The sequence below is a fragment of the Myodes glareolus genome, chromosome 26 (genome assembly GCF_982192425.1).
Source record: "Myodes glareolus chromosome 26, mMyoGla1.1, whole genome shotgun sequence".
Lineage (NCBI taxonomy): Eukaryota > Metazoa > Chordata > Mammalia > Rodentia > Cricetidae > Myodes > Myodes glareolus.
In genome coordinates this window covers 35,829,219-35,854,101 of record NC_142051.1, presented here as the reverse complement: position 1 = coordinate 35,854,101, position 24,883 = coordinate 35,829,219, and the positions used below count along the sequence as shown (strand labels likewise).

At 41.6% G+C, this 24,883-nt stretch overlaps 2 protein-coding genes across 9 annotated transcripts in view; one reads left to right on the top strand and one right to left on the bottom strand.

Moving 5' to 3' along the window:
- Nucleotides 1–6,591, top strand: part of LOC125389680 (uncharacterized protein C3orf20-like) — a 71,577-nt gene extending 64,986 nt beyond the window's left edge. For 2 of the 4 annotated variants that reach the window (XR_015736757.1, XR_014999799.2), the window contains 2 exons: nt 2,868–2,975; nt 3,444–3,565. Coding sequence is in view for 1 of the 4 variants with exons in the window: in XM_087902036.1 (XP_087758162.1) it covers nt 2,868–2,883 (16 nt within the window). In the remaining 3 variants the exon portion in view is untranslated. Of the gene's footprint in view, nt 1–2,867; nt 3,566–6,258 lie in introns of those variants that run through there. The other 2 variants (XR_015736756.1, XM_087902036.1) reach the window with 2 other exon arrangements.
- Nucleotides 6,592–8,272: 1,681 nt separating this feature from the next.
- The window catches only part of Vezt (vezatin, adherens junctions transmembrane protein), a 53,509-nt gene continuing 36,898 nt past the window's right edge, over nt 8,273–24,883 (bottom strand). For 4 of the 5 annotated variants that reach the window (XM_085683391.2, XM_085683392.2, XM_087902037.1 and 1 more), the window contains exons 7-12: nt 21,398–21,545; nt 16,820–17,151; nt 14,446–14,639; nt 12,755–12,855; nt 12,192–12,399; nt 8,273–9,273 (exon numbers count right to left, since the gene is read on the bottom strand). In XM_085683391.2, the coding sequence (XP_085539517.2) occupies nt 8,756–9,273; nt 12,192–12,399; nt 12,755–12,855; nt 14,446–14,639; nt 16,820–17,151; nt 21,398–21,545 (1,501 nt within the window). In that variant the 3' untranslated portion in view covers nt 8,273–8,755. Of the gene's footprint in view, nt 9,274–9,298; nt 10,232–12,191; nt 12,400–12,754; nt 12,856–14,445; nt 14,640–16,819; nt 17,152–21,397; nt 21,546–24,883 lie in introns of those variants that run through there. The other variant, XM_085683394.2, reaches the window with a different exon arrangement.

Genomic DNA, 24,883 nt, shown 5'->3' with positions numbered 1-24,883 from the left:
ATGGCAATGGTAAAATTTTTGGTTTTATCCTAATTAAAAAGGGCCACCCCCTCCAGACTTTATAACCTCAAGTCTTCAGTTAGGGTAGGGAATATAGAGTTCTAAGTGCTAATGTATAAAGCATAAATAACCGTAAAACAAAATTAAAAAATATCTGAAAGAATATTTCCAAAGGCTATTTTTGGCGGGTTGGAGGGTGTCTGAGATAGGTCTCAGAGCCCTGTAGATGGTAGATAGGCCAGCACTCTACCACTGAGCAGACTTGAAAAACTTTCTAAACAGCCAAACCTTGCCAAGAATGGTGGCACACATCTGTAATCTCAACACTCTAGAGGTGAGGCAGGAGGATTGCCAGAAGTTCAAGATCAGCTTGGTCTATACAAGTTCTAGGCCAGCCTGTGTTACAAAATGTCTTGAAAAACAATATAAAACAAAACAAAAAAAAAATTATCCAACAAAAACAACAGAACAGAGTCAGGTTTGGTGGTACATACTTACAGTACCAGAGCCTGGGAGGTGAAAGCAGGTCAGTCAGGAGTTCAAGGCTAGTCTTAGCTGTATAGAAAGTTCGAACCTAGTCTAGGATATGAGGCCCGGTTTAAAAACAAAACAATACCTCCCCCACCAAACTCATTATAAACAGTCCACACTTTTCTATTTCCAGGGCCCATAATTAGTGATGTAAACTAGTGAAGTGTCCCCCAGATACTGACAGAACACACTGCACAGCAATCGAGTACATGCACACACATTTTAGGCAATGCCAAGCATACAGTTGGTTGTGCTCTCAGATAAGCAAATCACCTACAAGGAAAACACCGAGAGAGGCACAGAGTTGAATCTTTGGAATAAAAAAAGTCCATGGTATGAATATGCTATAGAACCAATGCCACACCTGAGTTATTCACGTGAGCCTCAACAGGCACCAGGCACATTTTAAACTGTGACCTAGTGACCGACATTTGCTGGTGTGATAAAGATTAGTGGGACAGCCCAGTTTCAAGTTCCTTACATATGGAGGGCTTACTGTCTATACTAAATATCAAAAGCATATATTCTTAATGCCTACCATAATTTATGAGTTTGGGCGGGCGTTTCTTCATGCCTTTTCAGAATTCTTGTCTTCCAAATCAAAAAACAAAACAAAACAAAACAAAAAAACCCACACACACATGCAGCTGACTACAGCAGTGCCAGCTATGCTATGGGACCATATAATACATTGACTAGATCAGAATGGTTTAAAAATCTGGAGCAGCAAGGAAGAAAAACCACGTTCCTAAAATATTCTTCTGTAAAATCCTGATGTAAAAACGGAGGGCTTACCCCACTTCTAATGTCTCACTTTACCTTGCTATCATGAACCACAGACAACTTCTAAAGTGGGCTCTGGTGTGCAGCAGTCAGTGATTGGGAGAAGATGCGAGCTTCCGAGTAATGTAAAATCACTTACATTAGGACCAAAAGATGGAGGCTGACGCCCTTCAGAAAGTGTGACTAACCACACGGTTGAAGGAGACTGATACAACATTACTGAAAGCAGCAGAGGAAACAAATTTCATTCCTTTTGGGAAAAGGCTACTTTGTGGCTCAGTTGCTACTTCTTAAAATAGACATTTTAACCTATTTTACCTGATGACAGAAAGCACAAGGACAATTCTCCTCACCGGCAATAACAACCACACAGAATTTCTATTATGGGAAGCACTGTAGTATTCATTAGTCTGGGGAGACTTTATGTTGTCACCGGATGTTGTCACCTTGATTTCAGATAGATTAACCAGCCAATGCTCGCTAAACAATAGGAACATAGATAAAAGTGCATCTTGGTGCGTACAGGACGTGTGGTCAGCCTCAGTTCTCTTCCGTCTTCACACTCTGGATGGTCCAGGAATGATGCGCGGGTTTAGGTTGGTTCTAGGATAGGCCCAGGGGCCTGGTTTGATCTGGGATCCCTGGGACCATACCTAGAACAAACCCAAACAAAACCAAACTCCTTGGGAGTGCTTTCAGCTTGAATGGGCTTCTGGGCTTCTCACCCATGTGGGCCTTCAGGGCTGTATCAGGGCTACACAGCAACCTTTAAGGGACAGGAGTGACATTCTTGGAGCCTTCCATACATTGTCACATGCTAGTACTGCGCCTAAGTAAGCACGGGTTAAGTCACAGTATTGAACAGAAGGTACAGACTAGTAGTGAAACGGGCAGAACATAGACTAGAGATGGAGTCCATTTAGCCATTTAACTGGGAAGGAAAAGAGGGCTATGCTGTTGTTGAGGCCATTATAAAGGAGTGAACTTACACACATGCCACTCTAGTTTCAGAAGAAATATTCAACAATAAGCTTATTCGTATGTAGTCAATCTTTAGGGAATGTTATAAAACTGAAAAGTCTAAAGCCTAAAACAATACCATTACCTATTTTAAGAAACTCTTAAGAAATAAGGACAAATACATCTATCTAGAACCACATCTACAGAGTCTCATTTTTAAGCTTGCATACTCCAGAAGTATACACATCCTAAACACCATTTCTACTTCTGCAACACTCATGCGGATTGACTTTCAGTACACAGGGGCAAAACTAATGTCACTGCTGACAGACTGACGTGGATACTAATGTACTGCATTTTAAAGACACAATGAATCATTGCTCTATAACCTTGGCTGGCATGGAACTCACTATGTAGACCAGGCTGACCTCGAACTCAGAGATACACCTGCCTCTGTCTCCGGAGTGCTGGGGTTAAAGATGTGCGCCACTACACCTGCATTTATCAAACATTTAGAGATGTCAGTTTTTCCTGATTTTGCTAAATTTTGAATAAGTGAGCCCTGACATGAACTCCTTCTCTCTGGTCTACAGCAACTGGACTGAGTAGAAGTGTGCTCCTCTAACAGCTCACTGGAAGAGAAGCGCCAACCATGCCTAGCATCACTCTCTCTTCTACAGTGGTGTCAACACAAGAAACTGGTATGGAGCATTCTTTTTACAACTACTATATCCTAATTCCCTTCCTTAAGATGGGTACTAGAAGGCCTGTGCACAATGAAGACGTGAGTCCCATGGCGACCGAAGCACAATCCATCAGCGGCACAAGGAAATGGAGACGAGGAGAGCTGCTTCTCTGCAGACTCTAATTCTACTCGAAAATGTTACATTCTCTTTTCATTTCAGAGAGGAGAGTCATCTTGCTTATTTTATACATTGCAGGCTAATTTAGGCATGTTAGCTACTGAAAGACAGTGGAAATTCTGTCACTTATTATTGGCCTTAGCTCCAACGCTGATAAGTCCTGGAAAGCTGTCAATGTGCACTTCAGAGAGAGCAAAGGTGCTGCTTAAAACCTACATCTTAAAGAATAAAGTCTTTGTGGCCTGGAGTCTACGAGCCCATTACTTCTCAGATAGCACCAATAATTAATGTTTCCTTGTTTTCCAGGCTTACTGTACTTCATTTTGGAAGTGAAGATGCATTTCTCTTTAAAAAACAGTCAAAGAAATTCGTAACAGCATGTGGTATCCAATTCAAGTAGAAAATATAAACAACAATGCTAACTCCAATGGATTGGTTTTAATTGCTGCAAAAGAATTACAACATACAACCAACTGTAGAGAAGGCAAAATGTTGAAAAAACCGGATATTTCTGTGTCATAGCAAGTCTATTTTGAGAGCAGATATTTAACTGAGTAATTTAACTAGATCAAAGACGGCAATCTAGTCGGTCATAAAATATGCTTCAGAGGAGGCGATGAACTTAAGTAGTAGGTCTTTTTGGCCTGCCTCTATTTGCTCTTACACAGTCTAACTAGCAGAGTTACCTAGTCTTCAGAGCAGGTCGGAAGAAACGTGACTGTGGAGAAGATCTGCTAATTCCAGCACACTTAAGTAAACGGAAACATAAATGCAGGACTGGGAGTAACTATCAAAACCAAACCCGTGATAACTAAAGCCCAGCAAATGGAGCTTAAAAAGGGACAGTTCTCAGTGTTTAGTGTATCGGGGTATAATAGCCAATGTTAATAAGTTCTCGGTGTTTAGTGTATCGGGGTATAATAGCCAATGTTAATAAGTTCTCAGTGTTTAGTGTATTGGGGTATAATAGCCAATATTAATAAGTTCTCAGTGTTTAGAGTATCAGAGTATAATAGCCAATATTAATAAGTTCTCAGTGTTTAGAGTATCAGAGTATAATAGCCAATGTTAATAAGTTCTCAGTGTGTGGTAATGCATGTCTTTAATCCTAGCTCTTGGCAGGTAGAGACAGGCAGATCTCAAGGCCAGCCTTGTCTACATAGTGAGTTCCAGGATAGCCAAGGCTACATAGAGAGACTCTGTCTCAAGAACCAATCATAATGATAATAATAAAAACAATTTTGTGTATTTGTGTGTATACATGACTGTGTGTACATGTATATATGAGGGTGTGTGTACACATATTTGTGTGTATGTGTGTGTGTGTGTGTGTGTGTTAAGCAAGCCAGGGGTTGATGTTCAGTGTTTCCCTAGACCACTGACTCCAACCCCCTGGGCTGGGGTTACAGATGCACCCTGGGAATCTGGATGAAGGTTCTCGGTGTCATGCCTGTGCAGCAAGCACTTTACCCGCTGAGCCGTCTTCCCAGCTCAGTAATAGTTGTTTTTAATATAGGAAAGATTAAGGTGTATGTCATATATTGTTAGAGAGCTGGGCTGTCTGAATGATTTATCCCCTGTCCCTAGCCAACTCTCACTACAGGAGTCATGTTTAGTTTCAAGCCAGGAACTACTGTAGCAGGTTCACAATGATGACATGAACTTTAAACCTGTGGACTGAATGAAGACTAATTAACAAGAACAAATGACTAACATTTTAACTGAAATACAGACAGTGATATACAAAGATGATAGACAATTTTTCTTTTGCAGTTGAATTCATTAGCGAGGGGTCCTAGAAACATCAGCACATAAACACCAAATTAATATTTCAAATACATGGCAATCGTATTTTCAACCAAGTATTTTTAGCAAGTTTTTAGTAAGACACGAAACGCACACACAGGAATGATAAGCACCCAAACACGCATGACACAGTCCATGCACGTGACCGACAGAAAAGCTCTCAGCCTTTTCCAGTCTACTTACTCTTAGTTTAGACACTGTTCTAGCAAGCTTGGCAATCTGGTTTCTCAGTCCGCAGCAGATTATAAGCAGCAAACTAAGGGTCTACTGCAGAAGGCAGGCACACAACACAGCAGCAAAAGTGACAGTTGATTATAGGGGAAGAGAGAGAAACTGTGGAGAAAACAGACACAACTCAAAAAGCAAGCAGTATGAAATCAGGCAGCAAAAGAGTGACTGACATTTTATGTCTCCGCTGGATTTGTTTATTTTCCACTAGAGGAACCGGTATTCTCAGTAGAAAAAGTTAAACTGTTTCCTGTACATGCTAGAATTAAGGGGGAGAAGTACAAAGTAGGTCCCATTAGTAGACTGTTATGTTCGGGGATTAAATGGATTTGCTTCCATTCCCTGAGAGATGAAGGGACTCAAGTTCGTCACCCGCTGATGAGGACACCGAATGGTCGCCGGATCAGGCATTCTGCCGTCTCTTAGCGCCTTTGCTTTTTTAATCTAAGCATAAAGAGCACAGATATGTCCCCATAAACAGATCTGAGAAACAAAATCAATCCTTAAGCTCTGTCTGGTTGTTGTTCAAGCATTGTTACTCACTTTAGTTCAACTTCGGCTCCCAGGATCTGGGTCTTATACCCTTGTTCTAGCTGGGCATAAGAACACTATACTACGATAAACCAACCTGTGGCTCCCCATATTATCTCTGTTCATTTAACAGCATGAAACATGATTCCTGTTTTACATGGGAAGAAAACAGTGGAGTGAAAATGAGATCGAGAGCCATTCCTATGCTTAATATTCAAGCACTGTGACTTTTATTATGTGAATCAGGATAATATATATATATATATATGTAACCAGATCTTACTCTGCAGCCTGAAAAGCATTATTTCTTTTTAAACTTCTAATAAATCAGAAATATCATTTAGCAATTCAGAGAACTTGAGAACTTTCCGAACATGATCCTATGTACTCACGTCCCCACGAATGAAAGGCCTGGGATTCAGACTCCAGCTGCTTTCTGCGGTAAAGCCTGGCCATTACAAGCATTAGTCAGGCCATGCTCTGAAATCTAGATTCTTAAACATTCTTATCAACTTGTTTTACATGTGTGTCTTTTTCCTGACTTGCTTATCACCAGGTCCTAATGAAATGGATTCGGACGCTGTGACTACAATCAGCTTTAACAAGGACCTTAGATAACATACAAGGCTTGCAAAGGAGAAAGAAAAAAAGCTGAGGATTGCAAATGAAACAGCAGTCTGGCCCCAGATCTGCCAGACATCAGAGAAAAAGGCTTTGGGGCACGGCAACGGACCCCGGGGTCACTTACTGTCCTGACTTTCCATCTGTAAACACAAAGGGTAAACATTCTGTTTTCATGAGTGACTTAAATGGCATGCAGTTCCCTCTGAGTTCTAGGTTAGTTCTGGTAAAACAAACCTTGGCAATTTCTGTACTAGAAGCTGTCAGAATACGATTTCCAACGCGATTAATCATGCTGTAAAATTTGGAAAACATAATTATAAGTTATCTTCCAAAAAAATGTTTTTTTCCAGAAGGTTCTTCTTTCTGTTCATCAAAAGACAGCTATTAAACCCAGTCAAGAAAAAGTGAGGTAGCATTAGGAAAACACACATAAGGATACCCCATCAGCCTGTCTACACACAAAATGAACTCATGGCAAGAAGTACCTAAGAAGGACCTTAGACTTTATTGGGCATAAACAGTACCTCGGTCTTATATCAAAGCATCCAAGAATCACAGAGAACATGGCTTAAAGTCTGCACTAAAAATAGTACTTCTGGTTCATTATGACTCAGGTGCCTACTAAAACAACCAAGGAACACCAACTCAGAATATAAGAGAAAATTACTCAAGGAAGTTTCACAGAGAAAAAAGAGCTTTATGTTGGAAATATTTTAAATGATGAAAGAAATATGAAAACTATTATCTAAAAAGAACATCACTTAACATTACAATATCCTTCATCATGACTTCAGAAAGCAGTTTATATGAAACTAAATAAGAGTTTGTGAACAAAAAGATGAGCCTGGAAGACCGGGAATTCTGGTTAAACTTCGTATTTCAGAATCTGAAAGCATCAGCCTAAGGAGCAGAACGCTGATAAAATAGTGTGAACAGGTTTCTGTGAACTGGTGTGACTGACTCTAAACAGACTAAAAGAATTAAAACATTAAACTCCATTTTTCAATGAACTCTTAACAAAATTTCCCTAATAACTTCTTTATCTAGGGGAAAATGGAGCTGGAAACAATAGTTTAAGTAAGAAAGACTGTTATTTAGGCATACAGAGGTCAGTTATAACATAGGGGGTTCCCTTTTTCTTGAGATTTAGCTATTTCCTTTTCCGACTGAAGGTACTGCTCCTGACAGCTTAGTAGTGCTAATTATCAGCAAAATGCAAAATCACGAGCTGTCCAAAACCTATTCATATAAAGTAGAAGATTTTCCTCCGGGTAAAACACAGTTACAAAGCTACAACAGTGAGACAAACATAAGTAAAATTCCTCACTAAAAGCAGACAGTAAGTTACAGGAATTCACACCCTTTCCTCCTAGAACAGCAGCGTAAATTTAGTTTGTCTTACAGTCCTCCCAAATCATGCCTGCGAGCTCGGTAAGTACACAGCAACGACAGGTTCCAGTGGCAGAATGTTCCCCAAAATATCACCGAGAACACAATCAAAGCGCTAAGCAGACGAGACTGGTATGTGGACAGCATCGCTGTAAAATGGATTCACCGCGAAATACAAAGGGACAAGGACGCTTTCCAAGAAAACTGACGTGTTTCCTGAGTCTTAGTAAGATAGGCCAGGCTGGTAAACAGCACCATGACCTACGGAAGCAGAGGCACAGTTGTCTCCAAGTAAATGACAGAAGGAGCTTTCTGCGGGGTTGGAGAGGAGGCCTTTGATGTAGGGACACCTCTCTGACATCGTTTCTTTGAGCTGCAACAGGGACCAACAACAACAAAATCTACAAGGTGTTTCTTAAAATGGCACAGTATTTCCCTTTTGAAGGTGTATGACACCTTAAAATGAACACACATATGAAAATAAGGAAACATGAAATACGCCACAGCCCAGACACCTTTGAAACTGCTTTTAAGTTCCAAACCCCAGAACACATCAATTGTAGGAATTAAATATTTTTATTCAGAACCTGTATCTTTGTTTTAGGAGTGGTATAAACAAAATAAAATACGAACAACGTATTAACATGATCGCTGCAGTTACACACTGCAAGGACACAGCAGGAAGAGCTCGTTCTAATGCTTTGCAAGAGAATCATCCTAGTTATCTTATGGCAGCAAATTTTGGCAAAAAAAATGATAAATTCATTTCTTATTAAAAGTACTTAAAGATTTGCCTAGATTATCAGTCGTGCCATAAATAAATCAACAGTCTATTCAAAAATGCCCTTACCTCCCTCTCCTATCCCTAAAAGACCTGCCTATACAGATGTCTGCTAATTTCAGGTCAGGTTTCAAAGCAGTGCTCACCCTGTAAATCAACGACTTAGCTTTATATAGAGTAAACACACACTCACTCCCTTCCAGTCTTGAAGCTAAAACATTTGTAAGAGGGCCGACCAGAAATCACTTCATCTCGGTCTTTATTTCTCTCCCACCTCATTTTCACTTCCTTCAACTGTTGGTTCTTCCTCCTCATCACCGAAAGTCTGTTCCTGCATGGTGGTGAATGACAGAGATCTGGCAGCCACCTCTGCAGCCAGGCCAGCGGTGAAGGTGAATTCTGGTGACAACTGTAGTCGGGCCAGCCTCTGCTTAATGGAGAGCTGGAGTGAGTCCCTGGGAGTTGGAGGGGCATCGGCCCCAGCAGCAGCAGCAGCAGCAGTCTGGGGAGACTCAGCCTCGCTCACACACTGGTAGAACATTCTTCCTTCAGCTTCTCGGAAGAAGGCTTCATTTCCACACGTGTCTTTGTTTTCATCCTCTGGAGGGCTGTCACATACAAACTCAGTCCTGTTTTCTTCAGGGTCACGTGGAGAGGGCTCACTACCTTCCTCTTCAGTACCATTCCTATTGATTTTTCCTGTCTCTGAATGCATGGGTGTTTCTGAATTACTTACAGATTCCACTGGGTCTACAGGAGACAAGGATTTCAACACAGCTTCAAAGAACAAAAAGAGGAAAAGAAAAGAAAAGAAAAAAAACAACAAAAATAACTAAGGACCCAATGACTTTAAACTCCCAGTAACTTTTTAAAAAGGAACAACAAATAAATAAACGTTCAATAAAACTTTCTAGTAAAATAAATGTAACGTTGCAAAATGGGGAATGTCATGACATAAAATGAGACAAAGGCAGTGGTCCTCCAAGCATGGCCCTGGGATCAGCAGGCCCGTCTGCCCTGGAGGAAGTTGCTGGAAACAGACCCTAGAGTCTGATCACAGGCAGGGACCTGGACAATGGGGTTGGGGCAGGCAAGTTTACAAGCCGCCCACTCGATTCTGAAGTACACTAAGCTTGGGGACACTGTCATTAAAGGGGTACACAGTGTGGTTTTCACCACACAGATAGAAAGCCTAGCGTGACCCAGACAACAGCAGCTTCATCACACGTATGTCCACAAGGTAAACAGCATGGGAAAATGTAACAGAGAATCCAACTTACTTGTCCACCACCTAACAGAACCTGAATGGAAGTGGTCTACATTTCGTTGTGCTACGGAGAACACAGATGAAATAAATCTGCATTCAAGATCAACTACCAAAGTATAATACATAAGTATCATGTAGATCCATACAGTAGACGTTGTCCTTGCAAGAAAAATGAAGGTTTAGTTAGCCCCTCTTGGTGTTAGTAGGCAGTGGGTTGCTTGCTAGGCAGTCTCTCCTCCCAGCACGAGGGTTAGTACAATACAATATATTATGAAGCATGACGGAAGGAAAAAAGTGCATCCTGAAGATCTGGCGTATGTTTAAAAAGCACTTGTGTAAAACGTGTCCATTTCCAAGCAACATCCCTACGCTGCAGTTACTCCACTAGGGAGGCAGCAGCAACAGACACATGGCCACAGCAGGTTCCAGTGCAGGCTTTCCCTCTCTAACTCCATTCGGACTTTACCCCTGTAGGCAGAGATGAAAACAGCTCTGGAAGACATACTGAAACTTTCATGGGAAGGCATTCTCTGGCATCAGTAGAGTTTTACTTATTTTCACCGACTATATAGCATTACTGCCTTTTCAATGCAAATGGATCCAAAAGCTTGTTTCTGAAAGTGAGACACACTTCTCTCATCTGACCTCAATGTCAATCAATAGGTCATTTTACAGCTAAATACTATGAAGGAAACACTGGCTGTCACAAAAGATACAAGCGTATAGATAATGCTATCCCCAGCATTTCTGCATACTCTTGTTCATCAGTCGGCTAGGTCTTCACAAGTGTACCTTGTTTCAAGCCATGATGGCTGCTAACTGAATGAGGGAGGCAGAGTATGTGGAGGGAAGGGTCAGCTGAGGACAGTGTCCGAATGGAAGTCTCTAGGGGAGTAGATACGTTTTGTCTGCTGATCTATGTGCCACACACAGCAGTAAGTAGTGTCGGGGTTTCTGACAGCTACTCTATAACTACTTGCTGGATCGAAGTTTGCTGACTGAATACTGCTGGAGAATAAAAGCTAGAAAAAAAAAGGCCCGAAATTTAGAGACTAAAAACCCTGGACACAAACTGGCCATCAATCTCTAATTCATGAGCAAGCTGATTCTAGAAGTCTGCTGTGCTTCTGGAATGGCCACCATTGCTCCGCTCTTAGGCTCAAGCCTTCCTCTACACCCCAGCGACACGTCTATCTGGGGTGAAAGTCTATGGCGGCAGCAGAGGTGGGGCAGTGGAGGGGTCACAGAGGACGCACTCGGAGAGGAGAGCTTGGTGGAGAAGACCAACTTGGTCAGAGACCAGCATCCATTTTCTTCGCGAGTGTAAGCAGCAAGTCAGTGGGACTATCTAATTAGATAACTGTAAGTTAAGAGGGGCACCTTTATTAGAAACACTGGGAAATACAAGGGACACAATGAATTCTTATACTGAAAAGGTGAATCTAATAAGAAAGATGGAACTATTGTAGTTTTGCGACAGAATTAATAAGCTGTTTGAGTTCGAACAAAGTCTGGAATATGTTACAGGATAGCTTAGGGGAAAAAGGTACTGAAATTGGGGTCAGCTAAGGGGCTATTCTAATGGACGAGCATAATCTAATAGGGATTTGGGTTCTAAAGGGAGCCAATGGGACACAAAGAAAGATGAAACCAACAAGTATAGACCAGGCTGGATCTGAGGGTCCACAAAGATACTCTAAAATGGACGGAAGGCCCATTCTACCTTCTTCTAAGTCCACAGGGATTAACTCAACTGAGGATAGCTCAGCTGACATTACCAATAGCAAGTTTCTCTTCATTCTGGCTTTTGCCTCCCATGGAGCACGACTGAAGAAAAGAGTGAAGGTCAGCCAGCCACGTCCAAGCCTGACCGCGGAGTCAGCACACTTTACCTCCCTGCTTCCAATACCGAAGAAACCTAACCCAAGTGGCCAAGGGGCCTTGATCTTTATGCATTTTCAGCATTAAACAGTTATTAATGGTGGGTCTTACTGAAATAAATAAATATTAAATTTAACTTAATATTTAATTTAAATATTAAATTAAATAGAGAACAGAGCTTAAAATCGCAAATTTATTACTTTCTTTTATCCGTCCCTCCTACCCGCAAAGGGTCTTGCTATGTAGCCTAGGTAGTGCAAACTTGCAGCACCAGCTGGCCTCAAACTCAAGATCCTCCTTGCTGGGATTACAGTGCCACCATGGTTAGCTCAATATATTCAATTTGATGCCCACTACAAAAGAACTCAATCAAATAACTAAGTAACTGACAAAAACGTCTCAGTGTAAGTGTACGGCATTCTTTCATGAACCAGATAGATTTGCTTCTATGCGAGAGCACTACACTAACTGGTTGATGCAGAGTTCTACAGCTAAGACAGAAGAAAATAACCTAAGAAATAACCTGGACTCTGAAGTCGGAGCTTACCGTGGTCACTAAACAGAAGCTGCTTCCACTTCTGCCTCTCCGCCTCTGACGCCTTGAATCCGAGCACAGACTTCAGCTCCTGCAGCACCCTCCTGGACTCTTCCTGCTCACGCTTCTGCCTCTCTTTGTCCTCTGGAGACAGGTGGTACAAATCCTCCTTCAGGAACTCACTTTCTAGGTCTATGTCGTCCACATAAGCTTCTAGCTCCTGAAAACGGACCAAAGACAACGGACTTCAGGCAGACAGGCATTTTGGAGGACTTTCTCTCGGGACAATCATTTTGGCAGTTGGAGAGGAAGGAAGGCAACAAACTTATCCACTGATAAATTAAAATCTTCCCAAAGCCTAACAGTGGACACTACAAAGGGTTCTAGATGAGAAAGTTAACACCGTTGATGGGTATTTTCTACTCTGAGCTGACAAACCACATTCAAGGCGCTAAGCGCTGATATTCTGATGTAAGTTTATATGACACTGTAGTCCTAGCCTCATTAGAAGCAGAAACACAACAATGTATCTGATAGCACCCACGTCATCTTAAACCAACGTCGCCCACCCTTACCTGCTCCTCAGGGATGGGGTCTCTGTCCTCAATGTGCAGAGTAGGCCGTACCGAGGGTGCTGCGGTGCAGTGTGGGTTTTCACACACTACTTCAGGCTTGCCTTTAAGAAGAGGATGGGGAGCAGAGTGAGGATGAGCAGCGGCCCTCAGGAGCGAGAGAACATCTAAAGCTGTGACATCCTCGACACCATCACCTCGCTAGTCTCCTAGGATGACTTCCTGCTTTCCCCGATGTTCTTGTTTTGAGGTACGGCCTTCCTAGGAGCCCAGGTTGGTCTTAAACTAATGATCTTGTATCTTAGGTTCATGAGTGTTAGATTTTTGATGTGTACTTCCATGCCTGGTGTAATCATGAGTTAGATTTTTGATGTGTACTTCCATACCTGGCTACCAAATTATTCTGGTTAAAATATCGTATTTGTGAAGATTAAAGACACCAAAGTTAATAGTAATGGCAGTATATTTACCATATGGGTTTAAGTTAAGCTCTGAAGAATGGCCATAGTATCTGTCACATGCTAGAGGACGCACAAATGCCCAACTCCCACGAAATATTTTGTTCAGTGTTGGGAGGGCTTTAAAGCAGATCATTATTCTTTCTCATAAAAAAATAAAGAACACAGGGAGTGGTGGTGCACACCTTTATCTCAGCACTTGGGAGGCAGTGGCAGAGGTAGGTGGATCTTCATGTTTGAGCTAGCCAGGTCTACACAGTGAGTTCCAGAGAAACCTTGTCTCTAAACAAACAAACAAACAAAAATAATAAAAGAAAATAAAGATCAATCTTGTATTATTTTTATTTTCCCATTTTCCATTACTTTCACTCAGGAATGGAAATGAGCTACACAAGTCATGGGCTCACCTAAGCCGACTTTACTTTTAATTAACTGAATTTCAATTTGATATATAATCACATGATCACATATTTATATATAATTATACTTTTCATCATAATCTATACTTAAAAAGAAGTGGCATACTCCTATAAAACCAGGCGTGGAGACAGAAGGATTAGAAGGATTAGGAGTTCAAGGTCATCTCAGGACAGCCTGGGCTCCAAGAGACCCTGCTTGAAACCACATCCAGCCAAAGCTGTTCTTTTGGTTTTTTTCTGAGACAAGTTCTCTCGATGCAGTCAAGGCTGTCCTGTAGCTCACTATATATGCCAGGTTGACCTCAAGCTTCTGCCTCCTAAGTGCTGAGATTAAAGTTGTGTGTTAACCAACAACACACCTGGCTTAAACCAGTTCCTTTTTTTTTTTTTTTTTTTTTTTTTTTGGTTGGAAACAGGGTTTCGCTGTGTAGCACTGGAACCTGTCCCTGTCCTGGGACTTGTTCTGTAGACCAGCCTGGCCTCAAAAAAAAGAGATCCGCCTGCCTCTGCCAAAAGAGTTCTGGGATTAAAGGCGTGTGCCTCCACCACCCAGCCAGTTCCTTTAGTACTCAGCCTGTAAGAGTTTCTGGAAGTTCTGATAGCAGAAGCACTGTAGACATTTCTCTGTTTGTTTCAGTTTTTATAAAAGGAGACATGATGCCCTGAACATTCAAATCATTGTGTATTTTATATTAAAATAGTAGTCAAGACTTTGGATTCATTGTGTGTGTGTGTGTGTGTGTGTGTGTGATGTCAACAGACAGGCCAGCAGAATGGAGTAAGCACATCTGACAAGCATAAGCTGAAAAGAATCCACCTTTTTTCTCTGTATTCCTCCGTAGCAGTTTATCCACTTGGGAAATGGCTTCTTCCCAGCAACTGTTGCTGGCCTGCACGTGGGGCTCAATCAGCTTCAGCTTCTGCTCCAGCACCGGGTAGGCCTCTGACAGCAGCTCTGGTGTTTCTTTAGTACAAACAAGCTTCTCAAGTTCATCTTCAAGAATTATTACTCTGTGAAACACAGAAAAACAGAAACATTTTAAAAATATGAAGTGGAAATTTTATCATTTAAGAGGACTATTTTAAGAAATCAAGCCCATAAAAACAAACAGTTCTAGAGACAGATGGTAGTAAAAGTTGTTCAACAGTGTGTGCATTTGCTACCACTGGACTGCATGCTTATAAGTGATCGAGTGGGGCTGGAGATGTAGCTCCGTGACAGAGCACGTGGTCAGCAACCTAAACAGCCCTTTCCCCCAAGGAACGAATGGAAATTTATATAGAGTATTGTGTGATACAGTCCACAAGTATTTCTTACACACATACTAGACAATTTCTGATCTAAAAAAATAAAGTTCATCTCCTAGTTTTAAGAATTAACAATAGAAAAATTATATATACACATATTTTGAAATTATATATTTAAATTTATATATTAATATTTAAAAAATATATTTAAAATTATTTGTAGAGTTCTTTATCTTACATGTATGACCATTTTGCTGCAAGGATATCTGCACCACAAGTGTAGCTAATGACTGCAGAGTCAGAGGAGGATGCTGGATCTCCTGGAACTGGAGTTATGGATGAAAACCTGTCTTACAGCTTCTATCACGGGGCTGGAGATGGCTCAGTGGTTAACAGCACTAGTGGCTTACACCCATTTGGGGCAGCGCATAACCATTTGTAACTCCAGCTCTAGAGTATGCAACACCCTCTTCTGGTCTCTGTTGGCACCTGCATACAAGTACACAGATATATGCATTAATAATAAATCTTTTATTTTGGTTTTTTTTTTTTGAGATAGGGTTTTTCTGTATCTCTCTCTCTCTCTCTCTCTCTCTCTCTCTCTCTCTCTCTCTCTCTCTGTGTGTGTGTGTGTGTATTCACTCTTTTGGCTCTAGAGAACCCTTTCTAACACACTTGGATAATCCAACCTCTGTTCCCACACAGGTGGAAATGGCCTTATTACTCATGCTGCTATCTTAGGGTTACTGGGATGCTCCCACCTCAGCAGCTCCTTCCCTTTTCCTAGCCTATCTTTCCCGTGTCTCCCATCAACCTCTCAAAGGCCTTGGACTGAGGCAGAGCTCATCCTCTCAAACATGTTTCTGAGCGCCCACGTCTACGCCTAGCTTTGTTTAACTTGCCTACCTTCACCCCTCTTAAGGGAGCCCTTTTAGTTTATTGAGTCTTCCAGGCCTTTGGGTCCACTTTAGCTCACATGTGACTTATGCATTTTCCCTTTGACTTCTTGACTGATAAGTCTGCCAACTGCAATCTTATCACTTCAGTAAATCCCAGAGACCTTTCTTCCTGACTGCCAGCACAGCTTGACTACCCATTCGCTCCAGCCCTACAATATGAAAATTTCACATTTGTTGGAGAAATTCAGTGGGAATGACTACATTCAGCTGTACTTTCATCATGTCTTTCTTTTCTTTTTCTTTCTCTTTTCTTTTTTGAGATGGGGTCACCCCATGTAGCTTTGGCTGTCCTGCAACTCTCTCTTTAGACCAGGCTGGCCTGGAACTCACAGAGATTCACCTGCCTCTGCCTTCTGAGTGCTGGGATTAAAGGCATCCATCACCAGGCCTGGATCATTAAATTTTTAAAATGTAAAAATTTCCATTTAGAAACAGATGAGAAAAATATTTACAACTGATAAAAGTACACCAAAGCAGACTATAAACATCTGGAAATTATAGCTGAATGGCAATATTATGTAACGTAGAAGCGAAAAAAAAATACAAAAATATGGACACTACCCTTTACTGAGACCCAAAATAGAAATGCTTCCAAACGCGCTGTGATACATTGAGAAAGTAGGGAAGTATTACCCTTTACATAGTGATGGTTCTCATGCATACTTCTCCAGACTGGGGTTCCAGTGTAAAGTCCTACCTTACGAGGGTTAAAATGATGCTCACATTTGATAATCCTCTCCACTTTATCTCTCAAGACAAGGAGCATCCACCTTCTGCTGAAACCAGGCAAAAGGAAAACTACAAATGATTCTCTTAAACCATGGTGCTTCTAAATCGGTGTCTCCCTGATACCTCACACCCACAAACCTTCCTTCATGCTTCACTGTGTTTCTTCTTTCTAATGAGGACAGAAGAAACAGCCAAAATCGGATCCAAATGTTTGCTTATCCTGGTGAAGTTTCCTTACCAAGTTTCTAAACTTACTCATTCAGTAATGCTTTCAGATGGAGCTGTAAGCTACGCACTGCCGTGTGAACGTTATTCAGTTCTCTCGACTTTGGCTGAGTTTTGGATAAACGCTGCGGTACTGACTGGTGCTGAGTTTCAAAGTACCGGAAGAACTCGTAGCTGCGCTTCAGCTCTTCCAAGCAGGCAGAATGAGCATGAGGTAGACCTTGAGTCACGTCAGACAGAACTCGATGAGGCAGGAGTGCCTCAGTGAGTAAGGGCCCTGACGGTGAATTGGCTGTAGAAAGCAACAGGGCTAAGCGCCTGAAGAACTCTGAACTCTGTGCCACCCAGAGCTGGAACAAAACCTGAGAGGGAAAGAGAGACAGAAGAGGGTGGGAGAAGGAGAGCAAGAACACACTGATCAATACAAATACTGTCAATATTCAAATTACAAACTTATTTACCTTCCAACTTTTAACTTTTCACATTATCCTAAATAACCCCTCACCATTATCCTAAATAATGACTAAACTGAACTTGAATGAGTTCTAGGATTAGCCAAGGATGCTATCTGGAATTATGTAGGATTTAGGATTCTAATACAGAAGCCAACACCTATATGTAATTTAGCACAATTCTACCCTAGATAGAAATGATCTCAGAATGGATGGAGGGCTGGAGAGATGGCTCAGTGCTCTTCCAGAGGATCTGGGAGACCACCACCCATATGACGTCTCACAAATGCTTGTAACTGCAGCTGCAGAGGAACGGGACACCTCTGACTTCATGCAGCACCCAGACAGCTAATTAAAAACAATAAAGTGAAGCTGGGTATGGTGGCACATGCCTGTAATCCCAGCACTCGGGAGGCAGGGGCAGGTAGATCGGTTGAGTTTGAGGTCAACCTGGTGTACATGGTGATTTTCAGAAGTCAGGGATATATACAGATAGACCCTGCCTCAAAAATTTATTAGAAATGAATTTTCCTTTTTAAAACCTTCCAGGCTGGTGAGACGGCTCAGCAGGCAAAGGCACTGGGTACAAAGCCTGGCTATTTGTCTCTATCTCCACTACTCATGTGATACAAGGTGAGGACTCCTGCCAGTTGCCCTCTGACCTCCACAGGAATGCTGTGGTATGTGTGCATCCATACACATGCACCAAGAATTTGAGGTTGAAGAGCTCACGGAAGAGCTCAACAGTTAGCAGCATTTGTTGCTCTTGTAGAGCACCCAGGCTGGGTTCCGTTCCTAGCACCCAGATGGTAGGCAGCCTACAACCATCGTAATTCCAGTTCCAGGCAACCCTGGGACAGAAGCGCTGCACACACGCGGTGCAGGGACACACGTGCAGGCAAAACATCCATGCAGATTGGAAAAACAGGAACGTGGGATTCAGGCCAGCTGGGGTGGCTCACACATTTAATCTCACTCAGGAGGCAGATGCAAACAGATCTCTGCAAGCTCCAGGACAGTAAGGGCTACACAGTGAGACCCTAGTTCAAGAAAATGAAAAGATTAAAAAACAAAACAAAACAAAACAGGGCTCAAATTGAGACAATTACTTTGTTCTAAGAATTAGTATGTCTGGCATGAAAACTGCAAACCTACTTTTTAAAAATTAACCTCAAAAAATATGTGTGTACATGCTTGAGAGTACAAGCACATGAGCACTCGAGAATGTAAGCGGCTAGAGTCCTAAAAGGGTGTCAGATTCCCCTGGAGCTGGAGTCACAGGTGGTTGTGAGCCGTCTAAGATAGGCACTGGGAACTGAACTTGGGTCCTCACAAGAACATTATGTGCTCTCAACGGCTGAGTCACATCTCCCGTCTCTGCAAACGTATGCTTGAGAAACAGCTGAAAGCAGACAGTCGAGGAGCTTTCCAGACACAGTTGTAACCCAGGGACAGCCCCAAGGCAAACACAGAAGGAAACACTGTCGCAGGAACAGTAAGTGACAACAGACAAGAGATCAAACTACTTCAGAGAAGTTAGACTCCAATCACCCACAAACCTTGGAAATAGAACTTTTTGATGATTTTATTAAATGAATTTCACAAGTATGCAAATGGTGATGGGACTCTACTTTTCTGTACACATATATGAGGGTATGCACATACATGAAGGGGGAGGAAAGAAAGCAAGAGAGGGCAAAGCCAGGAAGGCCTCTAAAAGTGTAATCCAGAAACAGTGGTCCATGAAGGAAGAGCATTCAATGAAGCAGGAGTTGTATGTGTACAGTCTGTGGCAGCAAGATACATCGCATACCTAAGGAAGAGCAAGGCCAGTGTGGTTGGAGCTAGCTTAAGCACGAGGGAGCATGGTGTATTTTCCTATTCTGGATTTCATGGAGAGAAATGGGGAGTTACTGACTGGGCACAAGAATAAAATGACTTGCTGGGTTGTAGAGGCGCACGCCTTTAATCCCAGCACTTGGGAGGTAGAGGCTGGCGAATCTCAGTTCAAGGCTAGCCTGGTCTACAAAGTGAGTTCCAGGATAGTCAGAGCTGTTACACAGAGAAACCCTGTCTTGAAAAAAATAAAAAAGAAATGAAATGACTTAAGCTTTAACTTGTGCTTTAACAGGCTCTTTCCAGCTGTTCCGATTTCAAGAAAGGAAGAGTAGATGTCAGAAGTTAGCAAAATAATCCTAGCCAGCTACTTGGAGGGCTGACCTGCCTGCCAGAGGGAGAGACACAAACAGAGACAGAGAGAGAGGGAGAGAGAGAGAGGGAGACACAGAAAGAGGAGAGACTGATGACAACAACAGTGGTTAAGGTGAGGATGGGGTGAGAGGGGATGAGAATGGAACTCCATTTTCTGGAAGCAGAAAATGTACACAGATTAGAAAACACAAAAGTTAAAAGACAGACATCTCAGCACAAAACGTATCTCGACAAATGCTCCCAACTACATTTTGAACTGATTTGCATGGTTATCAAGGGATGTTTAAAAGAAAAGGAACGAACAGCTACAAAGAGCTCGCTACATACTAACGTCGTTTGGACTGGCTTCGTAAAACTCCCTGGGAACAGACTGCACATACGCTTTGGTTGTTATCTGTTTTATTTAATTTTTTTTTTGTAACAGGGTTATGCTACGTATGGAATCCAGGCTGGCCTTCCACTGTGATCCTCCTGCATCAGCCTCCTGAGTGCTGCAACGACAGCTGTGCACACGGCTTTTATAACTTTCCTTAAATTATAGTCCACCCTTATCTGTTTTCTTTAATATGCTTCTAAGGCCATAGCAGGCAGTGGTGGTGCGCATGTTTAAGATCAGGACTCGGAAGGCAGATCTCTGAGTTCAAGGCCAGCCCAGTGTACAGAGTTCCAGGATAGCCAGGGCTCCATGGAAGAAAAACCTTGCTTCAAAAGGGAAAAGATACATATTTCCCTCCCATGGCCATCTTCAGTATAAGTCACTACTGATGCCACAGGACTGAACTGTAATTTGCTTTTAGCATACTTTTGGTATATCTGATTACATCCTCAGATCATTTAGTAACGATGAAATTGCCAGGATAATGGCTATACAACTTTGTGAAGACCTGCATTCACTAGTCAAGCTTATACTGTCAGCACCTGAATGTGAGCTCTCTCTGAAGCATTGATAACAAAACTATTAGCTTCTCAGACCCTTTGCAAAATGTCTTTCTTTCTTTCTTCCTTTCTTTTCCTTCCTTCCTTCCTTCCTTCCTTCCTTCCTTCCTTCCTTCCTTCCTTCCTTCTTTCCTTCCGTGTTTTATTTTATGTGCATTGGTGTCTGACTAGCATGGATGCCTGTGTGAGCATGCTGGATCCTCTGGAACTGGAGTAACAGACAGTTGTGAGCTGCCACATGGGAGCTGGGAATTGAACCTGGGCCCTCTGGAAGAGCAGTAGGCTCTTAACCATGAAGCCATCTCTCCAAGCCCAACTTAGTATTTCTATTTGTATTTCTTGCAATAGTATTATTAAAAGTTCTATTGCATTGAATGGTTTTGTACTTCTGTTCTGTGAATTACCATCCCATAGGTTCTGTATGCTGCATTTTCTTGTTTGCTTGACTGCATTTGCAGTGCTGGGGATGGAACCAAGGCCCTCATGCATGTTGGGCAAGCAATCTACTGCTGAGCTAAACTCCTACTCTTCTAAGTTTTAGTTACCTTATAATTCTTTATGCAGAAAGAATTCAAATTATCATAGTTTTTACTTTATTGTACTTCAGATATATAGTATTTGAAGAAGAAATTTTATTTTTATATTGTCAATTATATTCTTTCATGAGCCTGTTTTAGTGAAGAAATTCTTTCTTAAGGTATGAAGAAAAAATTGGGGGAATTTTATAAAGGGCTATACACCCCCCCCCACCGCTTTGCCCAGGTTTGCTGAAATAAGCTCATGCAGGCTTCCTATCAAGTAATTCACTTATTTCTAAACATACTCTATGGCATTCTTAAATTAAGAGCACTAACACCAAAACACAAAGGTCTCTTCATTCGATCTGTGTGCTCTCTCAGCTCTCGAAGTCAGTGTCATAACATCGAAAGCACTGGAAACACAGCATCTAGGAAAGCAGAAGGAAAACAGGACACGTCAACTCCCCAGTCCTCTGTTCTAAATGGGTTACCTTCAAGGCCGGCAAACTGAAGCCATCTGTCAAGTTACGAGCTTCCTCTTCTGATATCTGCTCTTCACTGAGGCCGAGCCCCAGCTCCTTAAAAGGTACCACACAGATGTAGTTGGTAACATTGTCACTCTCAGAGTTCAGGGGGTAGGTTAAATTAGGTTAAGGCAATCAACAACACCTCTTCATTAACACACAATCAAAAATGTCCAAAACTTATTTACTAATTTTATTCTGAACCTAGACTGAAGAGTTTTTTCTTTAAAACCAGTTGTTTTAAAGAAATCAATTATAAGAGCTAACATAATGATCTAATACTCAGGTATCTTATAGGGTACTTTGAATAAGCTTTTTTTTGTTTGTTTGTTTAAATAGTTCAAAGTAGGCAGGCAGCACTCTAGCTACTGTCCAGCCTGCTGCCCTCTTCTCTGTATTCCATAAACTTCTTGCTATTCTGTAAGAAATAAAAACAACTTGTTCAGCTCTTCAAAACTGCTAAAATGTTGTTGTTTTTGACACCTTCTGTCTAAAGCCGTATTTGTCCTTTATTAAAGCCGTATTTGTCCTTTATTGTGTCGTGGCTCAGGCCCTCACAGTGAAGTCTTCTCTTTGCCCTTCTGATCCACACCAGCCATCATGAGCTCAGCATGTCCCCACTAGCCTGCTCTGGCTTGCTACATATACACTGGCCCATTTTGTTACCTTACTCGGGATGTATCAGTATCAATCAAATTATTTTCCTTCTTTAGTTGCTTTTCTATAATATTATACCTGTACATAAAACACCTTGTACTTGCATTTATTTCTGCTGAATTTATTCCTGAGTCATATATTTTGTTTGTTCTTCCAGTTCTTCTGGGATATCTTTTTCTTCTGTGCAACCTCCTTTTCTGGTTTTGAACAAACTGTTCCTTTTCAGTGTGGCAGGAGAGCTCACGCATGACTGAATCTACTATGAACTCTTAACATGGACAGCTAGCTCATCTTGGGTGCTGTTCATCTAGATGTGGTCAAAGACTAGACAATCTGGACCAAACCCTCAAGTTCAACATTGCTTTTGGCAACTTTAAGCACAGAAAGCAAAACTCCAGCCTTCTTTTCAGGTCAAAGGCCTTGTGTCTAGCCACACTGTTTGGCCAGGGCACACCTACTGACTCTACCATTACACCACCGGACTGGCACACATGGATTACTTGAAGTGACACCGTTTATTTACTTTTCAGCTACGCATACCGTTGATGGCCTGGGCAGTTCCGCGGATGCTCTTAAAGTGAACACCAAGGTCTCTAACTTCGATCTATATAGGTTTGGTGTAGTTAATCATTTCACAGATCCGTTACAGGAAGTCCCATGCAATTTTTTTACATTTATTTCTTTTTTTAAATCCCAGTTGGGGTTTAGGAATGATACGAAAGTCAGAAGACAGGTTGCTGGAGTTAGTGATCTCCGTCTTCCACGAGGGTCCCACGGAGCAAATTCAGGTCTTTGGGCTTGAAGAATAAGTGCCTTTGCTTACTGAGCCATTCCACAAACCCAGACCAACATAAGTCTTGAACCTCTCTGACTACTTCTATCAGTTGCCCATTTGAATTGAACATATGATAATCTTTGGATTCGGTCCTTCACTAAACTTATAAATATTCTATTGCATATTTCTCTGTGACACTAACCTATAGATTTTGGGCTTTTTAAAAGATTAATTCATTTTCATTTTATGTGTATTGGTGTTGTACCTGCATATATGTCTCTGCACCAGGTGCCTGCCATGCCCTTGGAAGTCAGACCTACAGGCACAGATGGTTATTAGCTGCCATGTGGGTGTTGGGAACAGAATCCTGGTCCTCTGGAAGAGCAGTCAGAGCTCTTAACTGCTGAGTCATCTCTCCAAACCCTACATTGTAATTTTTATTCTTTGTAATACCATGTTTTACTATGCAAACCAGGCTGGCCTAGAATTCAGGAATCCACGTGTTCACCTTTCGAGTACTGGATTAAAACATGTGTCACCATGCTGGGTGTGACAAGGTCTTACTATGTAGTCCAGTCTGGTTTGTAACTTCCTACATAGCTCAGGCAGCTAGCCTTTAATGTGTCATCCTCTTTCCTCAATCCCCTGAGTGTTGGAGAATGTGCCATTCTGCCCTGTGTATTTCTTTACAGTTAGTTTTAGAATAGGAAACACATGAGGTATTAAGGGAAACAGAGGAAACTGCTGCTTCTTCATGTCACTTAGCCACATAGTTTGCCTGTCGTAAAGCATTGACAGTCCTCAGTTTCCTTATCTGCAGCCTGCAAGGTATTTCGTGGACAGCATATACCACACACACACACACACACACACACACACACACACACACAAAATCCATGTATAAAGCTGTGGGTGTTTGGATATCTGCAATGATAACTACATGCACACAAAAACATAAACTTATTTGTCCGTGCATATGTGCAGAATACTTAGGTACAAATGGAAGGGTATAAACAATGCCCTGGGCACTGTGCTAGCCCTCTCCCCACTTAAATATAACTTGGAGATCTTTCTACATCAATGTTCTTCTCATTTACTTTCTGTTTGTTTTGGTTTTGGTTTTTTTCAAGACAGGGTTTCTGTGTAGTTCGGGCTGTCTTGGAACTCACTCTGTAGATCAGGCTGACGTTGAACTAAGAGATCCATTGCCTCTGCCTCTGCTGGGATTAGAGGCAAATATCGCCATGCCTTGCTCTTTCCACAGACTTTTGCTTTTTGCTATCTGTAATGCATTTATATTCACACAATCAACTCCTATTCATTCTTGAAAGGCGAATTACTGCGGAAGTCTTCGTTAATCCTGTAAATCACGGTTACTGTCCTAGAATGTTCGAAGATACCCTGAGTACTTATATTCTGAGTGCTGTTTATCTATTGATATCACTCAAAAGTCCTCAGAACTAAACCTCAGAGTAAGTACAAGTTTTTACTCTGTCTCTTTAATACCTGGTAGTATCTGACACATAGCTGACAGACATTTTATGCAGTGGGGAACAGATGGACACATTCTTGATGAGGATTAACTATTTTCTATTCACTTCCAAAGACGCAGCACAGTGTAGCTCTACAGAGTACATACTTACATATATGTACATATATACATTATATGATTTAAATTATAAGTAACTTAACTTCTGCTTTTTGTTTTCATAAAGTAGAGATAGGAAATATACCCAGGAAGGCTTCTGTAAAGCAAGTAGTGATAGAATATAAGGTATACATCAGCACAAAACATCATCTTGATCAGTACCCAGCAGACTGAAGGTAAAGAGTAGTTTTTAGCCTTTTATTTACTCATAATTTAACAAATTTATGAAACTTACTTTATTAATTATGAAATACTGCCATTTTAAAGATGACAGTAAAGCAGAGAATAGTTAAAAAAAAAACTAGCTTAAATTCAACCGTGCAGTAAAGAATAATACAGCCACATTCTGAACTCAGAACACCCAGCTCTGGAG